Source organism: Elephas maximus, chromosome 3, assembly GCF_024166365.1.
Source record: "Elephas maximus indicus isolate mEleMax1 chromosome 3, mEleMax1 primary haplotype, whole genome shotgun sequence".
Taxonomy (NCBI): Eukaryota; Metazoa; Chordata; class Mammalia; order Proboscidea; family Elephantidae; genus Elephas; species Elephas maximus.
Window position 1 is genome coordinate 132,412 of NC_064821.1, and position 23,797 is coordinate 156,208.

The 23,797-nt window shown below is 43.8% G+C and overlaps 1 protein-coding gene across 1 annotated transcript in view; it reads right to left on the reverse strand.

Annotated features, from left to right (window-relative positions):
* THEG (theg spermatid protein) overlaps nucleotides 1-23,797 on the reverse strand; it is a 29,410-nt gene continuing 5,613 nt past the window's right edge. The window contains exons 5-10 of the mRNA XM_049880851.1: nucleotides 18,187-18,256; nucleotides 17,004-17,121; nucleotides 15,106-15,265; nucleotides 13,935-14,079; nucleotides 13,828-13,900; nucleotides 1-144 (exon numbers count right to left, since the gene is read on the reverse strand). Coding sequence (XP_049736808.1) covers nucleotides 1-144; nucleotides 13,828-13,900; nucleotides 13,935-14,079; nucleotides 15,106-15,265; nucleotides 17,004-17,121; nucleotides 18,187-18,256 — 710 coding nt within the window. The remainder of the gene's footprint in view (nucleotides 145-13,827; nucleotides 13,901-13,934; nucleotides 14,080-15,105; nucleotides 15,266-17,003; nucleotides 17,122-18,186; nucleotides 18,257-23,797) is intronic.

Sequence of the window (23,797 nt, forward strand, 5' to 3'; positions counted from 1 at the left end):
TCATTGGCTGCAGCCCGCGGGGGCGGGGCCGGCGCGGGCCGGCGCGTAGTAGGTGCGCGCGCGGGCGGGGGACCCGGGGCGCCGCCTGCCCACCGCTGGGGCCTCGCTGCGCGCGGGCCCGGGTCCCCCGGCCTGACCTCGGCCCTGGGAGGAGGGGGTGTCGTTAACACAATACTGATTCCCTGCAACCGCACCTGCGTTTGAGCACGTGGCCCGGCTTCTTCCCGCCCGCGGGAACTATGGGGAAACTGAGGCCCGGCGTCACGGACCACCCCGTGCATGAGCGATAGAGCCAGGGTTAGGAAGCTGAGCAGCGTGGTTCTGGGACTTTCTGCACTTCTGCACCGATTGGGTGCACCTATTGAGCTTGGAAACTTCACCGTTAAAAAGGGCTTTGAGAAGCATGGGTACCCCATACCAGATGGTGGGCGAGGGAGGTGGATTCGAACTCGTGGTCATTTGTTGATTTAATATTTATGAAAAGCTAGAAAAAAAAAAAAATCATGTATCTGGGTCCCTGGGAGGCGCAAATCGTTAAGTGTTTGACTACTATTGGAAATGTTGGTGGTTCAAACCCGCCCAGAGGGTCCTTGGAAGGCCCAGCAATCTGCTTCATACTCACGGCCTTGAAAACCCTATGGAGCAGCTCTGCTCTGCACACACGGAGTCTCCAGGAGCCTGAATGGACTCAACAGAAACGGAGTAACAAGCTCGTGTCTGAGCCTGTGCCGAGTGGCTGGGGCGGAGTTTAAACAAGCAGGTCCTAGCCCCTGCCCTCAGGGAGCTTAGAATAGAAGGGAGGCAACGACTCACCAAATTTTAAATTTCAGACTGATGTGAAGCATGGGGACAAAAAGTTGTGGAGTTGTTATGTGCCGTTGAGTCACTTCTGACTCATAGCGACCCTGTGTACAACAGAGCAAAACAATGCCTGGTCCTGCACCATCCTCACAATTGTCTGAGCCCATGGTTGCAGCCACTGTGTCGATTCATCTAGACCAGGTTCTTCCTCTTTTTCACTGACCCGGTGTAGTGGTTAAGAGCTCGGCTATGAACCAAAAGGTTGGCAGTTTGTATCCACCAGCCACTCCTTGGAAGCCCTATGGGGTCGTTCTACTCTGTGCTATAGGGTTGTTATGAATCAAAATTGACTCGATGGGTTTTTCTGCTTTACCAAGCATGACGTCCTTCTTCAGGAACTGGTCCCTCCTAATAATATGTCCAAAATATGTGAGACCAAGTCTTGACATCCTCCCTTTTAAGGAACATTCTGGCTGTATTTCTTGCAAGACGGATTTATTTGTTCTTCTGGCAGCCCATGGTTTATTCAATATTCTTCGCCAACACCACAATTCAAAGGCATCAATCCTTCTTCATCTTCCTTATTCACTGTCCAGCTTTCACATGCGTATGAGGCGATTAAAAACACCATGGCTTTGGTCAGGTGCACCTTAGTTCTCAGGGTGACATCTTTGCTTTTCAACACTTTAGAGGTCCTTTGCAGCAGATTTGCCCAGTGCAACGTGTTTTTTGATTTCTTGAGTGGTGCTTCCACGGGTGTTGATTGTGGATCCAAGAAAAAAGAAATCCTTGGCAACTTCGATATTTTCTCCGTTTATCATGATGATGTTTTTTAGTCTACTTGTGAGGATTTTTGTTTTCTTTATGTTGAGGTGTGATCATACTGAAGGCTGTGGTCTTTGATCTTCATCAGTAGGTGCTTCAAGTTCCCTTCACTTTCAACAAGCAAGGTTGTGTGGAGATGGTTAGGGTTACAGAGGAAGCAAGGAGACAAGTGAGTAGGCACAGTGGTTGAGTCGTGGACCAGGGTGGTGGCTGTGGGAGTCAGAAGCAGAGGAGAGTTTTGGAAGGTAAACTCCACAAAATGTGATGGAGTGAAGGTGGCGGGAGGAGAGGCAGTGAAGGAAAACTCCCAGATTTCCAGCTCGAACTGATGAGTGGAGGAGTTAAAGGTGCTTCCTACGGAGACCAGGAAGAATGGAATTGGGGAAGGTGGGGGCTCAAGAGCCCCAGTGGATGCTCAGCCATCAGGCAATGGAATATTGAGAAGTTGAGATGCACCAGGCTTGATGCTGATACGGAAGGATTAGGCCAGCCCTCTGAGAACTGACCCCCTGAAGAAAGAAAAACACTCTTGAAAAGTCTGTCCCTGACTTCTACAGCTACATGAGGCAGGGAACCCCCCGCCCCGTTTATCGGGTCATTTGGGCTGGAGGTTCAGGCCCTTGTGATCAAAAGTTCACTGATACAAGGAACAGCTGGTTCATTCAGCCAATCAGTGAACTAAACTGTTCTGTGGTTTATACGTAAAAGAATGTCTTTACTTGTTCTTGCAACTATCCCGTAAGCTTGAATTTATTTCCTAATAAAATGTAAAGAAGTAAAATAAAAAGCAGTGCATTTGAGCTGACACCTAGAAGACCAGCAAAGGCACAGAGATCACCATGAGCAAACCCTTTCAAGGACACACATTTGAGCAAGTGTGTCCATTTGGGTTTTTCCTGGCACTTCTCTGCCCAGTCTTGTACCCACATATTGACCATTGGATAAGAGTGACCAGGGGTGGTGAGATAGTGCCCTTCAGGCAAGGACAATTCCCAGAGAGCTGTTCTGTCCCAGAAACTAGGGGTGGAGAACTTGGCTCCAGAGGGCAGTCTTCTGCACCACAGCCTCCACTACCTTTTGTGTTTGTGTTTTATTTTTTCTAAGAATTTGGGTTGTTGTTGTTAGGTGCTGTCAAGTCTGTTCTGACTCATAGCGACCCTGTGCACAACAGAATGAAACACTGCCCGGTCCTGGACCATCCTCACAATCGTTGTTATGCTTGAGCTCATTGTTGCAGCCACTGTGTCAATCCACCTCATTGAGGGCCTTCCTCTTTTCCGCTGACCCTGTACTCTGCCAAGCATGATGTCCTTCTCCAGGGACTGATCCCTCCTGACAACATGTCCAAAGCATGTAAGACGCAGTCTCGCCATCCTTGCTTCCAAGGACCGTTCTGGTTGTACTTCTCCTAAGACAGATTTGTCCGTTCTTTTGGCAGTCCACGGTATATTCAATATTCTTTGCCAACGCCACAATTCAAAGGTGTCAATTCTTCTTTGGTCTTCCTTATTCATTGTCCAGCTTTCACATGCACATGATATGATTGAAAATACCATGGGTAGCTTGTATTTTTATTCTAGTGATGACTTTTATAATTAAAATTTCATATAATGTACTTAGTTCTATATCCTTACACCAGTACTGTCCAATAGAAATATGATAGGAGCCACATATGTAATTTTAAATTTCCTAGTCACCACATTTAAAAAAAATAAATAAAAAGAAACACGTGGAATTGATTTTAAAAATATATTTTATTTAACCCAACATATCTAAAAAATATTCTTTTCAACATGTAATCAATATAAAAAGTTACTAATGAGATGGTTCGCAGTCTTTCTTCCATGCTAGTTTTCAAAAGCCAGTATGTATCTTACACTCACAAGTGCTGTAATTCAGATGAGTCACATTTCAAGAGCCCACCAGCCACCTGTGGCCAATGGCTGCCATTGACGCTACTATAAAAACTAAACCAGCATATTTCCCCGTGTCTCCATCCCTCTTTCTTCTTCATTACAGAATCCTAGTGATTTTTGTAAATGTTTACCATCATACTCTTAAATGTACTTAAGCTTCTATTTATTATTGGAATTATTGGTTTTAAATTATATCCTCAGATGAAGGAATCTGCTTATCCACACCATTCGCCTCTCTCCTGCCCCTCTCCATTTTTGTTAGACCATTTCTAACATCGGGATTTATAACATCTACACTTGCAGCCATTATTCTTAGATCAGACTTAGTGTTAATTCTGAAGTTATATGTACATAGTACATCTTTTGCTGTGATTTATTCATTTATCTCTTGGCTGTCTGAAGTTACTCCTCACATAATTTCTTCAGTAAATTCCTTGAAATCTGGCACATTCAAAAATACTCGTACATTTCTTAATGCTTCAGTGACAATTTGGCTAGGTATAAAATTCTTTCTCTACACTATCTTCCTTCACAGAGTCCTCAGGAACTTTCAGACATTGTTCTACTGACTTCAGTAATGAATATTGCTATAACTCTGGGTCCAGCTTAACTCTTCCCATTTTAATTCACCTGGTCTTATTGACTTGATAGCCAAGGGGTTCTCTTTTTTTATTTTATTATAGCTCTTCCAAGATATATTTTTAAGATATATTTTTGTGTCACCCATTGTCTTAGTTATCTAGCGCTGCTGTAACAGAAATACCACAAATGAGTGGCTTTAACAACCTAATTTATTTTCCCACAGTTTAGGAAGCTAGAAATTCAATTCAGGGTGCTGAATCTAGGGGAAGGCTCTCTCTCTGTGTGGGCTCTGGAGGAAAGTCCTTGTCTCTTCTGCGTTTCTGCTCTGCTTCTGGGTAATCTTCATGTGGCTCGGCATCTCTCTTCCCCCATCTCTGCTCTGCTCACTTGTTTAATCTCTTTTATATCTCAAAAGAGATTGACTCAAGACACACCTACACTAATCCTGCCTCATTAACGTAACAAAGGCAACCCATTCCCAAGTGGGATTATAACCACAGACATAGAGGTTAGAATTTACGACACATATTTTTGAAGGACACAATTCAATCCATGAGAACCATTTAGGGCACTCCAGCACATTAGATACCCTAGATGAAACGGACAAATCCTCGAAACACGTGGTTACCAAAACTGACCAAAGAAGAATTATAAAATCTAAACAGACCTATAACAAATAAATAGATGGAACCAGTAATTAAAAAAAAAAAAAAACTCCCAAGAAAGAAAAGTCCAGGATCAGATGGTTTCAGGTTCAATTCCAGGCCAATGCACCTCCTGTCCAGCCACCAGCCACGATATTCCATCCCATTACACATGGGGTCACCATGAGTCATGGGGGCGACCGGCCAGCAGCTAACAACAATGGCAGTTTCCCAGGAAGGTGATGGCAGCTTGGGTGGCGATCATGGCGGTAGCAATGGACAGAAGTCTACGGATTATCTTGAAGGTGCAGCTGATGGAACAGATTTGAGAGGTGAGGAAAAGAAAGAGGGGAATCCAGAATGAGGTCTAGGTTTTTAGTCTGAGTGCCTGGGTGAGCATTGTAAAATGAGGATTATGACAATATATTTCTGTTCGGGTGTTACGAACATGAAAGTGCTTAGAACCATGCCTAAAAAAAAAGCATTAAACCCTCAGTAAGTGCTCACATCAGAAGTGGTATTCACAGTGGCTCAAAAGTGGGAACAGCCCAAATGTCCATCAACTGATGAACCAGTGAACGCAATGTGGTCCATCCATGTAGGGGAATACTAAAAGGGATTAGATACTGATTGACCCAAGTCATTATGTTCTCAAGGGCCTCCTATGCATGTGAAAGCTGGACAATGAATAAGGAAGACCCAGGAAGAATTGACACCTTTGAATTATGGTGTTGGCAAAGAATATTGAATTTACCATGGGCTGCCGAAAGAACGAACAAATCTGTCTTGGAAGAAATACAGAGAGCGTGCTGCCTAGAAGCAAGGATGGTGAGACTGTGACTTATGTACTTTGGACATGTTATCAGGAGGGACAAGTCCCTGGAGAAAGACACTGTCAGTGACAGGATAATATCCATACACTTACAAGGAAAACTAGTTAGTACAACTATTATTCAAATTTACCCACCAACCGCTATGGCCAAGGATGAAAAAATTGAAGATTTTACCAGCTTCTGCATCAGAAATTGATTGAACATGCAATTGTGATGCACTGATAACTACTGGCAAATGGAAAGCAGAAGCTTGGTAAAGTAGATGGTCAGCAAAAAAGAGGATGACCTTCAACAAGATGGATTGACATAGTGGCTGCAACAATGGGCTCAAGCGTAACAATAATTGTGAGGATGGAGCTGGACCAGGCGGTGTTTCGTTCTGTTGTACATAGGGTCACTATGAGTCAGAACCGACTAGATGCTTCAAGCATCACAGCAACACAAAAGCCCCTACGGTACGACAAACAGACAGATGCATCTGAAAAGCTCCTAGACCAGGGGAAGATTGATGACAAGGACCTTTCTCCAGTGTGCACAGACAAAGCCTTCCCCTGGAGCTGGCACCCTGATTTTGGACTTCTAGCCTCCTAGACTGTGAGAAAATAAATTTCTCATTGTTAAAGCCATCCACGAACTGAAACTTATGCTCTCACAGTTTGCTGTTGCTGTTGTTAGGTGCAGTCAAGTCGCTTCCAACTCATAGTGACCCCACGTAAAACAAAACAAAACAAAACACTGGTCCTGCGCCATTCTCACAATTGTTGCTATGCTTGAGCCCATTGTTGCTACCACTGTGTCAAGCCATTTTCTTGAGGGTTTTCCTCTTTTTCGTTGACCCTCTACTTTACCAAGCAAGATGTCCTTCTCCAGGGACTGGTCCCTCCTGATAATGTGTCCAAAGTATGTGAGACACAGTCTTGCCATCTTTGCTTCTAACCAGCGTCCTGGTTGTAGTTCTTCCAAAACAGATTTATGCATTTTTTAGTAGTCCATAAAAAAAAAATTTTTTTATGGTTTTTTTTTATATTCAATATTCTTTGCCAACACTATAACTCATAAGCATCAACTCTTCTTCGGTCCTCCTTATTCATTATCCAGCTTTCACATGCATAAGAGGCGATTGAAAACACTATGGCTTGGGTCAGGTGCACCTCAGTCTTTAAGGTGACATCTTTGCTTTTCGAGACTTTAAAGAGGTCTTTTGCAACATATTTGCCCAATGCAATGCATCCTTTGATTTCTTAACTGCTGCTTCCATGGGCATTGATTGTGGATCCAAGTAAAATGAAACTCTTGACAACTTCAAACTTTTCACCATTTATCATGATGTTGCTTATTGGTCCAGTTTTGAGGATTTTTGTTTTCTTTATGTTGAGGTGTAATTCATACTGAAGGCTGTAGTCTTTGATTTTCATCAGTAAGTGCTTCAAGTCCTCTTCACTTCCAGCAAGCAAAATTACATCATCTGTACAACGGAGGTTGTTAACAAGTCTACCTCCAATCCTGATGCCCCATTCTTCTTCATATAGTCCAGCTTTGCAGATTGTTTGCTCAGCATACAGATTGAATAAATATTATGAAAGGATACAACTCTGACACACACCTTTCTGACTTTAAACCACGCAGTATCCCTTTGTCCTGTTCAAACGACTGCCTCTTGATCTATGTACAGATACCTCATGAGCACTATCAAGTGTTCTGGAATTCCCATTCTTCCCAATGTTATCCATAATTTGTTATGATCCACACAGTCGAATCCCCACGTGTCTGTCAGTTTGTAGTACTGTGGGGGCTTCCATGTTGCTGTGATGTTGGAAGCTATGTCACCAGTATTCAGATACCAGCAAGGTCACCCACGGCAGACAGGTTTCAGCTGAGCTTCCAGACTAAGACAGAGTAGGAAGAAGGACCCAGCAGTCTACTTCTGAAAATAATTAGCCAGTGAAAACCTTATGAAAAGCAGTGGAACATTGTCTGATATAGTGCCGGAAGATGAGTCCCTCAGGTTGGAAGGCACTCAAAAGACGACTGGGGAACAGCTGCTTCCTCAAAGTGGAGTTGACCTTAATGATGTGGATGGAGTCAAGCTTTTGGGACCTTCATTTGCTGATGTGGGACAACTCAAAACGAGAAGAAACAGCTGCAAACATCCATTAATAACTGGAACCTGGAATGTACAAAGTGTGAATCTAGGAAAAGTGGAAATCTTCAAAAAAGGAAACGGAACACACAAATATTAATATCCTATGCATTAGTGAGCTGAAATGGACTAGTATTGGCCATTTTGAATTGGGCAATCATATGGTCTAATATGCCAGGAATGACAACCTGAAGAGGAATGGCCTTGCATTCATCGTCAAAAGGAACATTTCAAGATCTATCCTGAAGTACAACACTGTCAGTGACAGGATAATATCCATACACTTACAAGGAAGATTAGTTAATACAACTATTATTCAAATTTACCCACCAATCACTAAGGCCAAGGATAAAAAAAAATTGAAGATTTTACCAGCTTCTGCATCCGAAATTGATTGAACATGCAATTGTGATGCACTGATAACTATTGGCAATTGGAAAGCAGAAGTTGGAAACAAAGAAGAAGGATAGTAGTTGGAAAATATGCCCTTGGCGATAGAAATGATGCCAGAGATTGCTTGACAGAATTTTGTAAGACCAACGACTTCTTCGTTGCAAATACCTGTTTTCACCAACGTAAATGGTGACTATACACATGGACCTCACCAGATGGAACACACAGGAACCAAATCGACTACATCTGTGGAAAGAGACGATGGAAAAGCTCAATATCATCAGTCAGAACAAGGCCAGGGGCCAACTATGGAACAGGCTATCAATTGCTCATATGCAAGTTCAAGTTGAAACTGAAGGATATTAGAACAAATCCATGAGAGCCAAACCACAACCTTGAGTATATCCTACCCGAATTTAGAGGCCATCTCAGGAACAGATTTGACACATTGAACACTAATGACCGAAGACCAGACGAATTGTGGAATGACATCAAGGATATCACACATGAAGAAAGCAAGAGGTCATTAAAAAGACAGGAAAGAAAGAAAAAACCAAAAGGGATGCCAAAAGAAACTCTGAAACTTGCTCTTGAACGTCGAGCAGCTAAAGCAAAAGGAAGAAATGTTGAAGTAAAAGAACTGAACAGAAGATTTCAAATGGTGACTTGAGAAGAAAAAGTATTGTAATGACATGTGCACAGACCTGGAGATAGAAAAGCAAAAGGGAAGAACAGGATCAGCAGTTCTCAAGCTGAACAAACTGAAGAAAAAGTTCAAGCCTCGAGTTGCAATAGTGAACGATTCTATGGGGAAAATATTAAACGGCGCAGGAAGCATCAAAAGAAGATGGAAGGAATACATCATGATAAACGAGAAAAGATTGAAGTTGTCCAAGATTTAATTTTACTTGGATCCACAATCAACATCCATGAAAGCAGCAGTTGAGAAATCAAAAAACGCATCACATTGGGCAAATCTGCCGCAAAGGACCTCTTTAAAATGTTGAAAAGCAAAGACGTCACCTTGAAGGCTAAGATGTGCCTGACCGAAGCCATGGTATTTTCAATCATCTCATATGCAGGCGAAAGCAGGATAATGAATAAGAAAGACCAAAGAATTCATGCCTTGGAATTATGGCGTTGGCAAAGAACATTGAATATACCATGGGCTGCCAAAAGAACAAACAAATCTGTCTTGGGAGAAGTACAACCAGAATGGTCCTTAGAAGCAAGGATGGCAAGACTGTGACTTATATACTTTGGACATGTTGTCAGGAGGGATCAGTCCCTGGAGAAGGACACGATGCTTGGTAAAGTTCAGGGTCATCGGAAAAGAGGAAAACCCTCAATGAGATGGATTGACACAGTGGCTGCAACACTGGACTCAAGCAAAACAATGATAGTGAGCATGGCGCAGCACTTGGCAGTGTTTTTTTCTGTGGTACATAGAGTCGCTTTGAGTCGGAACTGACTCAACAGCACCTAACAACAAAACGCAGATAAACTTCTTTCTGTTATCTGCTTTTGGCCAAGATCCATCTGATATCAGCAGTGATATCTCTTGTTCCACATCCTCTTGTGAATCCGGCTTGAATTTCTGGCAGTTCCCTGTCGATGTACTGCTGCAACCACTTTTGAATGATCTTCGGCAAAATTTTACTTGCGGGGGATATTAATGATATTGTTCAATAATTTCCATTTTCATTTGGATCACCTTTCTTGGACATGGGCATAAATATGGATCTCTTCCCGTCGGTTTACCAGGTAGCTGTCTTCCAAACTTCTTGGCATAGACGAGTGAGCACTTCCAGCACTGCATCCACTTGTTGAAACATCGCGATTGGTGTTCCATCAGTTTCCGGCGCCTTGTTTTTCGCCAATGCCATCAGTGGGGCTTGCACCTCTTCCTTCAGTACCATCGGTTCCTGATCATATGCTACCTGCTGAAATGGGTGAAGGTCAACCAATTCTTTTTGGTCTAGTGACTCTGTGTATTCCTTCCATCTTCTTTTGATGCTTCCTGTGTCATTTAATATTTTCCACATAGAATTCGTCAGTACTGAGACTCGAGGCTTGAATTTTTTCTTCAGTTCTTTCAGCTTGAGAAATGCCGAAAGTGTTCTTCCTTTTTGGTTTTCTATCTTTACCTCTTTGCACATGTCATTGTAATATTTTATCTTCTTGAGCTGCCCTTTGAAACCTGTTGTTCAGCTCTTCAGCATTTCTCCCTTTTGCTTTAACTCATTGACCTTAAAGAGCAAATTCTAGAGTTTCTTCTGATGTCCATTTTGGTGTTTTCTTTCTTTCCTTCCTTTTTAATAACCGCTTGCTTTCTTCATGTATGATGTCCTTGATGTCATTCTACGACTGGTCTGGTCTTCGATCATTAGTGTTCAACACGTCAAATCTATTCTTGAGATGGTCTCTAAACTCAGATGGGATATACTCAAGGTCATACTTTGGCTCTCGTCAACTTGTTCTAATTTTCTTCAGCTTCAGCTTGAACTTGCATATGAGCAACTGATGGTCTGTTCCACAGTCGGCCCCTGGCCTTGTTCTGACTGCTGATATTGAGCTTTTCCATCGTCTCTTTCCACGGGTGTGTTAGATTTGATTCCTGTGTATTCCATCTGGTGAGATCAATGTGTATAGTCGCTGCCCATGTTGGTGAAAAAAGGTATTTGCAATGATCAAGTCGTTGGCTTTGCAAAATTCTATCAAGCAATCTCTGGCATCGTTTCTATTACCAAGGCTGTATTTTCCAACTACCAACCCTTCTTCTTTGTTTCCAACTTTTGAATTCCAATACCAGTAATTATCAATACATCCTGATTGCATGTTCAATCAATTTCAGGCTGCAGAAGCTGGTAAAAATCTTCAATTTCTTCATCCCTGGCCTTAGTGGTTGGTGCATAAATTTGAATAATAGTTGTATTAACTGGTCTTCCTTGTAGGGACGTGGATATTATCCTATCACTGACAGCGTCGTACTTCAGGACAGATCTTGAAATGTTCTTTTTCACAATGAAGGCAAAGTCATTCCTCTTCAAGTTGTCGTTCCCAGTATAGTAGACCATATGACTGTCCACTTCAAAATGGCCAGTACCAGTCGATTTCAGCTCACTGATGCCTAGGATATTTATGTTTATGCATTCTATTTCTTCTTTTCTTTTTAATTGTGCTTTAAGTGAAAGTTTACAAATCAAGTCAGCCTCTCTTATAAAAACTTATACACACCTTGGTATGTAACCCTGGCTCCTCTATTCCTAACGTGACAGCACACTCCTCCTCTCCACCCTGTGTTCCCCGTGACTTCAATCAGCTCTTGTCCCCTTCTGCCTTCTCATCTCGCCTCCAGGCAGGAGCTGCCCACGTAGTCTGCATTCCATTTCATTTCTGATGATTTTCAATTTTCCTAGATTCATACTTTGTACATTCCACATTCTGATTATTAATGGATGTTTGCAGCTATTCTCATTTTCAGTCGTGCCGCATCAGCAAATGAAGGTCCCGAAAGCTTGACTCCATCCACGTCCTTAAGGTCAACTCTTCTTTGAGGAGGCAGCTCTTCTCCAGTTTAGGAGGCTAGAAGTCTGAATCCATGGCACAAGCTCCAGGGAAATGCTTTCTCTCTCTGTCGGTTCTTGGGGAAGTTCCTTGTCATCAATCATCCCCTGAACTAGGAGCTTCTCAGTGCAGAGACCCCAGGTCCAACGGATGTACTCTGTTCCTGACTCTTCTTTCTTGGTGGTAAGTGGTCCCTCTCCTCTCAGCTGGATTTTCTCTTTTACATCCCAAAAGAGGTTGTCTCAAGGTACAACATAATCCTGTAGATTGAGTCCTGCCTCATTAACATAACTGCCTCTAATCCTGCCTTATTAACATCATGTAGTTGTTGTTGTTAGGTGCCTTTGAGTCGGTTCCAACTCATAGCGACCCTATGCACAACAGAACAAAACACTGCACGGTCCTGGGCCATCCTCACCATTGTTATGTTTGAGCCCATAGTTGCAGCCACTGTGTCCACCCATCTCACTGAGGCTCTTCCTCTTTTTCAATGACCCTCTACTTTACCAAGCATGATGTCCTTCTCCAGGGACTGATCCCTCCTAACAACATGTCCAAAGTATGTGAGATGTAGTCTTGCCATCCTTGCTTCTAAGGAGCATTCTTGTTGTTCTTCTCCCTAGACGGATTTGTTCATTCTTTTGACAGTCCATGGTATATTCAATATTCTTTGCCAACAGCACAGTTCAAAGGCATCAATTCTTCTTCGGCCTTCCTTATTCATTGTCCAGCTTTCGCATGCATATGAGGTGATTGAAAACACCACAGCTTGGGTCAGGCACACCTTAGTCCTCAAGGTGACATCTTTGCTCTTCAACACTCTAAAAGAGGTCTTTTGCAGCTGATTTGCCCAGTGCAATGTGTTTTTTGATTTCTTGACTGCTGCTTCCATGGCTGTTGATTGTGGATTAACATCACAGAGGTAGGATCTACAACACAGGAAAATCACATCAGCTCACAAAATGATGGACAACGACACAATACTGGGAATCATAGCCTAGCCAAGTTGACATACATTTTGGGAGGACATAATTCAGCCCATAACACCAACCACTTGTAGTATGTCTGTTATAGCAGCACTAGATCACTAAGACACTGACACAGGCTGCAATGTGAATGAGCCCTGAAAACATGATGCTCCATGAAAGAATTCAGTCACAAAACTCCACATATTGTATGTTGTTTTGGGGTGCCGTCCAGTCAGTTCCAACCCATAACGACCCTACACACAACAGAACAAAACACTGCTGGGTCCTGCGTCATCCTGACAACTGTGGCTGTGTCTGAGCCCATTGTTACAGCCACGTGTAATCTCACTTATATGTGGTGGTAGAAACAGGTCTCAGGGTGGTGAGCTCTGAAGATAGAAGAGGGGGCCAAAAGCCAGAGAATGTGGTGGATACTAAACCAAAAAACCAAGCCAAAACTGCCCCATAGGGTTTCCAAGAGGCAGCCAGTGGATGCAAACTGCTGACCTTTTGGTTAGCCACCTGAGTTCTGAGTCACTAGTAGATAAAAAAGGTGAGGGAACAGATTCCTCCTGGAGCTTCTGGAAGGAACCAGCCCTGCCAACACCTTACTTTAGTCCAATGGGAATGATTCTGTACTTTCGGCCTCCAGGACTATCAGAGAATAAATGTGTGTTGTTGTGAGCCACTAAATTTGTGGTGATTTGTCACAGCAGCCCCAGGGACTCTGGGTCTTTTCCTAACCTCTCCAAGCCTCAGTTTCTACTCCTGTAAAATGGGGACAATTTTAGTCACTCCCTCATCAGCCTCTGTAAAGATCAATGAAGTCATACAGCAGGTGTTAATTGGTTTTATTGTAGGTGTTTTTCTGAGTTTGAGGTGCTTGCTGGACACCTAGGAGGGAGTTGGATAAGCAAGCCTGGATGGAAGAGATTTGGAAGGAAAAGTTCTGAAAAGTTAAGATCGTAAATGAAAGTGGTTTGGAAAATAAAGGCTGTACAAAGGGCAGGTGGGGTGGGACCACAAACACTGTTATTGTCTTCATCGTCTCCTTCTGGCCTCCCAGCCCTGCCTCCCTCCCCAGCAAAGCGCCCAGAGCTGAACACACACACAGGGATGAGATGCACTTGGGTGTTTACTGGGAACAAGGCGTCTCACAGCGCCCAGCTGGTCACACTTTTTTGGTGACATTCTTGGGGGTGGCAAGCTCATAGAGGCGAGAGGATGCCTGAGCCCCCAGGGAGGCTGGAGAAATGTAGTAGGGATCATAGCCCTCATTGAGGTCCTTGCGCACCTTTGGCTTGGCCAGGGAGATGATCCGGGGACTGGCCACTGCCTTCTTGGTGACCTCCAGCACCTCCCAGCGTGGGTCTCGGTCGGGAACACACTTGTCTGATTGGGCCTTGGGCACTGGAGGGGGTGGGAGAACGGGGCAGCCATCAGGACCGAGAGCCAGTCAATGGCCACGTGGCTGCCTCCACCCACCTGACATCAACCTTCCAGGCCAAAGGTGTCAAGTTCAAATAGTTCATCCATAAACAGACAATGGATAAACACAATGTGGTCAGCCCCTGCGGCGGAATGTTATCCAGCCGTAAGCAGAGAAGACATTCTGATACAACTTGGCCACGTGCATTTGTGTATCTGTATGTCCTCTACCTTGTTGCCATCAGGTACAATTTGACAGCAATGAGTTTGATTTATTTTTATGTACACCCAGATGGAAATATGCCAAAATGGTGGAATTAACCCAAAAAACCAATGCCATCAAGCCGATTCCAACTCACAGTGACCATATAGGACAGAGTAGAACTGCCCCATAGGATTTCCAAAGAGCTGCTGGTAAATTTGAACTGCTGACCTTTTGGTTAGCACCCAAGCTCTTAACCACTGTGCCACCAGGGATTTGAGGTGATTTTTATTCTTTATGGTTTTCTGTGTTTTCCAAATTCTTCACAATTAGTACGTATTAGTGCTTTTATCATTGGGGGAAGGGCTATGTAAAGTGCTTTAAAGAACAAGGAGGGACTCTCACCAAGAATCACTTTAAAGCCACCTTGGCAGCTCGACTTGGTTCTCTGTATCCCAACTTTCTCTCCTGCACCCACTGCCCCTACTAGGAGACCCACTCAGACAACACCCTCTGCTTTCGAACCACAAACTTTTCTAATTTTTGCTTCCAGGGCACTGGGGGAGCTCTCCCTCTGCCAGCTCCCCGAGAAGGCTGCATGGCTGTGGTATAAACTGTTCCCAGGGACTTGGACAATTGGTCTGTGATTCAGGAAGGAAATGAAGGAAGAGGGAAGCAAAAATTCAGAAGGACCAGGCTTCAAACCAAGGCTTCTGGCCCCCTGCCTAGTCCAGTGTCTGTCAGGAACACCTGCCAGAGGGGAAGGTACAAGGACACCGTAAGAGCCAGGGCGACCCTCGACTCACTGGCCAAATGAAGGAGGCGGTTATAGTCTGACACGTGTGGCTTGGGTTTCGGCATGGGGTCCCACTCTTCCAACAGGGTGGCTGGGGGCCTGGGCTTTGCCAAGTGGAGGATCCGTGGGCTGGGGATAGCCATCTGGGCTGCCCGGGATACCTGAGACACCTGGTGACAGAAAGAAGAGGGGGAGTAAGACAGCCCACAATTGCTCATAGGCCCCTGGAGCAAAAAGACCCCCTAAGCCAAGCTAAAAGAGACTAACTAAGCAGTTGCCATCAAGTGTCCTGGTGACTCTGTGAGTATCAGAGCAGAACTGTGCTCCATAGGGTTTTCAGCAGCTGTGGTCTTTCAGAAGTAGGTTGCCAAGCCTTTCTTCTGAGGTCCTCATTGTGGACTTGAACCTCCAACTTCTGGCTAGCAGCCAAGCACATTAACTGTGCCAGCCAGAGAGAGGTTATTTTGAAATGTATTCAACAAAGGATTAATAACCATCATACATAAAATGTCTATTGTTGTGGTGTGCTGTCGAGTTGATTTTTCGACTCATAGCAACCCCACGTGACAGAGTGGAGCTGCTGCACAGGGTTTCCTAGGCTGCTATCTTTATGGAAGCAGATGGCCAGGTCTTTCTCCTACAGAGCTACTGAGTAGGTTTGAACTGCCAATCTTATAGTTACCAGCTGAGCACTTAACCATTGTGCACCCAGGACTCTTTATAAATAAAGATATAAACATAAATACAGATATATATATATACCCTTCAAATCAGTAACCTAAAGAAACAACAGAAAACCCACTGGGGTCAAGTCAATTCCAACTCACAGCGACTCTGTAGGACAGAGGAAAACTGCCCCGTAGGGTTTCCAAGGCAGACTGCCACATCTTTATCCTACAGGGCAGCTAGTGAGTTTGAATCACCAACCTTTCGGTTAGCAGCCAAGTGCTTAACCACTACACTACCATGGCTCCTTACAAATGATAGAAAAATGGGCAAATTATCTAGAAGAATAAACCTAAATGAAAACTAAAGAAATGAAAATTACAGCAACAAAATTCATTCATGCCCACGAATTTGGCAAAATTGAAAAAGTCTGACATTATCAAGCACGGATGAGATCATGGGAGGAGAGACGTTCTCAGGCATGGCTGGTACGAGGGCAAGCTGCCCATCTCACTTGGAGCTGGACTTGAGCACGCCCAGCAGCCGTCATCTCCAGAAGCGCCCCCGCTGAGCGCAGGAGACGAGCACGGGACTGCAGCCTGTTGCCATGGCAAAAGTTGGGAAACGCCTAATTGCCCATCAATAGCCAAACCCATTGCCGTCCAGTGGATTCTGACTCATAGCTACCCTATAGGACAAAGTAGAACTGCTCCGTATGGTTTCCGAGGAGCGGCTGGTGGATTTGACCTGCCCCATCAAATTAATCAAAGTATATTCATATGACAGAATGCAACGCTGCAGTTAAAATACATTTTCTGTATGAATTGACATGCATCACTCTATAAAAACGTATGGAAGGAAAAGTCAAAAAAGATATGACTCCATTTATGTACATTAAAATCACAACACACTACAATTAAGGTTTATGGGTCCATGTATGTCATAAAGTATTAAAATGATGGAAATGAGGCAGATCTGGTAAACTAAGGTGAGCGACAGTAGAAAAACCCCAACAGATGCTCCGTGGAGAAACCTGCCCGCTTCCTCGACAGATAAAATCTCAGGTTTCCCAGAGAACCCATAAGCAATGGGAATTGTTGTCTTTGGCACTTTGAGCCAGTCTGCCCAAAGACAGAGTACCCAGACTGAGCTCCGCCACCTTCCCCAGCCCATTTTGGGGTGGGGCCATAACCCCCCAAGATTGGGGTGGAGGTGAGACCTGTAGGAGAGCGAATTACCTACCTCAGACATGTTTATACTCCAAATGTTATTCCGGATCCTAGGGGCGGCCAGTTCCTTCAAGCGACTAGATGGTTGGTATTCCAAGGTAGACCGAGGGATGGGCCAGATGGGAGTGGTCCTAAGGAACATGAGTATTTTAGACCACCGGCTGAGCCAAGAGGGGATGTGTCTGTGTGTCATCTCTTTCTCTTCTCTTTCTCAGCTCCTGTCTCTAGGGATAAGGGAGACCCGGGAAATGTGGAGTGGTCCTAAGGAACATCAGTATTTTAGACCACCGGCTCAGCCAAGAGGGGACGTGTCTGTGCGTTTCTGCGTGTACACGTGTCATGTCTTTCTCAGCTCCTGTCTATGGGGATAAGGGAGAACTGGGGAATGCGGAGGGTTTTAAAAACATCACCAATAAAGGATTCATAAAGAATCCCTAAGAGAAACCACCCTGAGAGTTCTCAAGGACAATCCTACCCCCTCTCCAGGTCACCCCACTCAATAAGCAAATGGCTGTCCTCAGGTTCAGTCCCTCCTCATTCTCCTCTGTGAGAACAGCTCCTTCCAGGACCCTTTCCCCACCCCCATGATCAGGAGCTTGAGTGAGGATTTAGATCCAAGGGATCAAAGTGTTTGTCCTGCATTTAACACAGGACCAAAAGGAACCTGTCCTCAGGGGGCCGAGAGGCCTGCATGGTAGGCAGGAGCTGAGAGAGCTGTCCTGCACTGAAGAAGGGAGACTTTGCTTGCTGCTTCCTAATCCGATCCTGATCCCAAGTTGTACCCTGTTCCTTAGTAAACCACTTATGGTTTAAGTATGGCCTGTGAGTTCTGTGTGGTGAATGATAACGGATTATCAGAGTCAGAAGAGCATAGAGAGTGCCGTGGAAGGGACAGCTGGAGTCAGAACTGGTGAAAAGGCTGAGAGTGAAGATGTGTCCGACCTCCACGTCACAGGAATCAGCTTTGGGCTGGTGGTGCTTCTCACCCTTTCCCCTTGTGAATTTAGACGGCTCTGATGCTCTCCTCCCCCTCCCCCCACCATTGCACAGTATGTATCTACAGGTCAGAGGGGGCAGTGGCCAGCCCATGGGCACTCAGCCAGGAAGTGGCCAACCCCAGTTTGAACTCAGGGTACCTGACCCTTGGACTTGGGAGGCTTTGTGCTGACTGTCTTCAGAGTGCCCCCTTCCCCTACCTGTTGTTGTTGTAATACTCTGAGTAGAACCTTTTAGGTCGAGCCAGCTCTTCCACACGAGGGGACACCACTACACAAAATGAGAAACAACCCAGTCATCCCAGAGCCAGTAAACCCCAACATAAACAGCCCATGCTACCCCCCAGGTTCTCTGCACACTGAGTCAGCGTCCGCAGCTCCAGCAGGAGGCCCAAGCTGAGGGGCTGTGGGCTGGCTGAGGGTGACCCAGGATGAGAGCTGCGGTTGGTACAGACCCAAGACTGTGGGTGGGAAAGTGGGTTTTGGGCTGGAGTTAATGGAGGTCTAGGGTTTCCAGGGCTCAGTGTTCACTATCATTTGCTCTAAACAAATGCAGGAACCATTGGGTAAGGAAGGGCAAAGGGCTTTTTGGAAATACTACTGCCACTTGGGCTGTGGTGTAACCAGAAATTTTCCCTGGAGGACTTGCCCCACACCCCCAACCCAGGATACACCCCCAGCTGGCAGGGGACAGAGTCCAGAGACGGAACCCTTGAAGGGGGATGGGGAGCAGAGACACCTGGGAGATGGGGGGTGCAGAGGCCCCTGGGATGTGGCGGAGCAGAGATCCTTGGCAGATGGGTGCAGAGACTGCCATAGATTGAATTGTATCCCCCAAAAAAATATGTATCAACTTGGCTAGGCCATGATTCTCAGTACTGTACAATTAACCTCCATTCTGTGGCCTGATAATAATTGCCTCCATTTTGTGGTATTGTGTAAATATCCCCCATTTTATGTGTTGTGGGGCCCTGGTAACATAGTGGTTAAGAGCTCAGGCTGCTAACCAAAAAAGTCGGCAGTTCAAATCCACCAGCCACTCTTTGGAAACCCTGTGGGGCAGTTCTACAGCTCTCCTCTGTCCTATAGGGTCACTGTGAGTCAGAATTGACTAGATGGCAACAGGTTTTCGATTTAGCTATGTGTTGTAAATCCTAAATGTCTATATGTTAATGAGGCAGGATTAGTGTGGGGTGGATCTTTGAGTCTTGATCTTACTAAAGGGCGTAACTCAAGTCACCACCTTACTCAAGTCACGCCCTTGCCTGAGTCACACCTTTATCTTACAAGAGATAAAAGGAGAGAGAAGCCAGCAGAGAGGAGGGACCTCACCACCACTAAGAGAGAAGAGCTGGAAGTGGAGAATGTTCTTTGGACCCCAGGTCCCTGTGCTGAGAATGTCCTAGACCCAGGGGAAGATTGATGCCAAGACACATGGAGATCTCCAAGGAATGGCAGGCCCACAGATGCTGAAAGGAGACAAAGACAGTCCCCCAGAGCTGACAAAGAGAGAGAGCCTTCCCCTAGAGCTGGTGCCCTGAATTCAGACTTCTAGAGACGTGGTCCAAAAGCAGAGAGGAGTTGCTGGACCTGAATCGCTGGATCCCTCAGGCACCATTCCCAGGAGTGACTGCAGCAGACTGACAGTAGCATTCAGCCACAGTTTTATCAGAGAAGCAGCCAACTGCACAGCGTACTCACACCTCCGGAGCCAGAGAAGAACGGTGCTGTCAGCAAAAGCTAAGTACTTGCGTATATTTTACCACGCTCCCCGCCCCCAAGCCAGCTTCAGTGGCTGTTGATTTCCCTGGACCTGAGACAGGCCTATCTGAGTACCCTGAGCCATGCTCCCAGACTTGGAGAAGAAGTAAATTCACAACAGGGGGAAAAGATAATTTGCCAGCTCCACTAACCTGAGGAGCTGAGGACAGAAGCCGCTCCTGACTAGGCATAAATGGTCCATGGACTTTGAGTACCTTCCCCTCCTGCATGGACCTGTGTGCACCTATTTCAGGAGAATAGGCCCTTGTTAGCAGACCGCAACTGTTTAAGCTGTGCAGTGCAGAAATGGGTGTTTGATATTTGACACCGCTTTGCCTATTAAACAGGGTCCTCACCTACCCACATCAGGGGCCTAATGACTGGTGGCTCCACTCAGGTCACTCAGCCACCTGCGGCAGAGGTCCAAAGATAACAGGTACCTCCCAGTCCTTAAAACCAAAAGCGTTGGGTGCCCATGGTCCATCTGCAGAACCCACCCACCTGTGCACTCTATGGAACAGGGGCACACTTTCCTCACAGACATGAGGAGGAAGGTTCTCAGCCCCCTGCCTTGTTCAGAGTGTGACCTCCTGCTGCTACCAGATACCAGTACCTACACCAAACACCTCTGCCCCTCTAAGACTGTAGGATAGAGCCTGTACCACACACTTGATGATCAGCTAGCTGGACACCTGAGCTGAATCCAAACAAGAAAAGTGAGAGGACTCATAAGCTCATATACCTGATAACAGCTCTAGCCATCTGGGGACAAGATGTCAGAGCTCCAAAGGTGAAAATAATCAAGCTAGCTCACTCAGGCAACCCATTTGGGCGTATCAAAACAAAACAAAGCAAGAAACTAGGATACAGTAAGCAAACAGAAAATAAACTAATACAGTAACTTACAGATGGCTCAGGGAAAACAGTCAATATCAAACCACATAAAGAAACAGACCACAATTGCTTCAACAAGCTCTCAAAACAGAGAATCAAAGGATCTTCTGGATGAAGGTGCCTTCCTCAAATTACTGGATTCAGAATTCAAAAGATTAATATACAGAACTCTTCAAGACATCAGGAAGGAGATCAGGGAATACTCGGAAAAAGCCAAGGAACACACAGATAAAACAGTTGAAGAAACTTAAAAGATTATTGAAGAACATAATGAAAAATTTAACAAGCTGCAAGAATCCATAGAGAGACAGAGATCAGAAATTCAGAAGATTAAAAATAAAATTGCAGAATTAGACAACTCAATAGAAACTCAGAGGAGCAGAATCGAGCAAGTGGAAGGCGGAATTGGTGACCTTGAAGATAAAGCACTTGGCACCAATATATTTGAAGAAAAAGCAGATAAAAGAATTTTTAAAAATGAATAAACCTTAAGAATCATGTGGGACTCTATCAAGAGAAATAACCCACGAGTGATTGAAGTACCAGAACAGGGAGGGATAACAGAAAATAAAGAGAGAATTCTTGAAGATTTGTTGGCAGAAAACTTCCCTGATATTGTGAAAGATGAGAAGATATCAATCCAAGAGGCTCATCGAACTCCACATAAGGTAGATTTTAAAAGAAAGTCACCAAGACATATTATAATCAAACTTACCAAAGTCAAAGATAAAGAGGGAATTTTAAGAGCAGCTAGGGATAAATGAAAAGTCACCTACAAAGAACAGTCAACAAGAAAAAGCTCGGACTACTCCGCAGAAACCATGCAGGCAAGAAGGCAATGGGATCACTTATATAAAGCATTGAAGGAAAAAAAACTGCCAGCCAAGAATCATATATCCAGCAAAACTGTCTCTCAAATATGAAAGTGAAATTAGGACATTTCCAGATAAACAGAAGTTTAGGGATTTCATAAAAACCAAAACAAAACTACAAGAAATACTAAAGGGAGTTCTTTGGTTAGAATATCAATAGTATCAGGCATCAACCCAAGACTAGAACACTGGACAGAGCAATCAGATATTAACCCAGACAGGGAAATCACAGAAATAAATCAAGATAACAAAAATGCTCAAAACAGGAAAACAGCAATGTCGTTGTATAAAAGAAGACAACATTAAAATAATAAAGAGGGACTAAGAAATATAGTCATAGATCTTTCATATGGAGAGGAAGGCAAGGTGATATAAAGAAATAAAAGTTAGGTTTAAACTTAGAAAAATAGGGGTAAATATGAAGGTAACCACAAAGGAGACTAACTATCCTGCTAATCAAAATAAAATACAAGAAAAAAACAGAGACTCAGCAGAAACAAAATCAACAACAACAAATAAGAGGAAAAGACAATATATAAAGATAAACTACCCAGCACAAAAAATTAAGTGGGAAAAAGAAACTGTCAACAACACACAAAAAGACAGCAAAATGATAGCACTAAATTCATACCTATCCATAATTACGCTAAATGTAAATAGACTAAATGCACCAATAAAGAGACAGATAGTCGCAGAATGGATTAAAAAAACACGATCCGTCTATTTGCTGCCTACAAGAAACACACCTTAGACTTAGAGACACAAACAAACTAAAACTCAGAGGATGGAAAAAAAATACATCAAGCAAACAACAATTAAAAAAGAGCAGGAGTGGCAATATTAATTTCTGACAAAAGAGACTTCTAAGTTAAATCTACCACAAAGGATAAGGAAGGACACTATATAATAATTAAAGGAACAATATACCAGGAGGATATAACCATATTAAATATTTATGCACCCAATGACAGGGCTGCAAGATACATAAAACAAAGTCTAACACCATTGAAAAGTGAGATAGACAGCTCCACAATTATTGTAGGAGACTTCAACACACCCTTTTCAGTGAAGGACAGGACATCCAAAAAGAAGCTCAATAAAGACACAGAAGATCTAAATGCCACAATCAATGCACTTGACCTTATAGACGTATACAGAACACTCCACTCAACAGCAGTCAAGTATACTTTCCTTTCTAGTACACATGGAACATTCTCTAGAATAGACCACATATTAGGCCATAAAGCAAGCCTTAGCAGAATCCAAAACATTGAAATATTACAAAGCACCTTCTCTGACCATAAGGCCATAAAAGTGAAAATCAATAACAGGAAAAGCAGGGAAAAGAAATCAAACACTTAGAAACTGAACAATACCCTGCACAGAAAAGACTGGATTCTAGAAGACATCAAAGATGGAATAAAGAAATTCAGGGAATCCAACGAGAATGAAAACACTTCCTATCAGAACCTTGGGACACAGCAAAAGCGGTGCTCAGAGGCCAATTTATACCAATAAATGCACTTATCCAAAAAGAAGAAAGGGCCAAAATCAAAGAATTATCCCTATAACGTGAACAAATAGAAAGAGAGCAACAAAAGAAACCTTCAGGCACTAGAAGAAAGGAAATAATAAAAATTAGAGCAGAACTAAATGAAATAGAAAACAGAAAAACAATTGAAAGAGTTAACAAGGCCAATAGCCGATTCTTTGAAAAAATTAACAAAATTGATAAACCATTGGCCAAAGTGACAAAAAAAAAAAACAGGAGAGGAAGCAAATAACATGAATAAGAAATGAGGTGGGCGATATTACAACAGACCCAACTGAAATTAAAAGAATCGTATCAGATTACTATGAAAAATTGTACTGTAACAAATTTGAAAACCTAGAAGAAATGAATTCCTAGAAACACACTACCTACCTAAACTAACACAAACAGAGGTAGAACAACTAAATAGGCCCATAACAAAAAAAGAAGTTGGAAAGGTAATCAAAAAACTCCCAACAAAAAAAAAGCCCTGGCCTGGACGGCTTCACTGAAGAGTTCTACCAAACTTTGAGAGAAGAATTAACACCACTACTAATAAAGGTATTTCAGAGCATAGAAAAGGATGGAATACTCCCAAATCCCAAACTCATTCTATGAAGCCACCATATCCCTGATACTAAAACCAGGTGAAGACACCACAAAAAAAGAAAATCACAATAAAAGAATCTGATACGATTCTTTTAATTTCAGTTGGGTCTGTTGTAATATCGCCCACCTCATTTCTTATTCATGT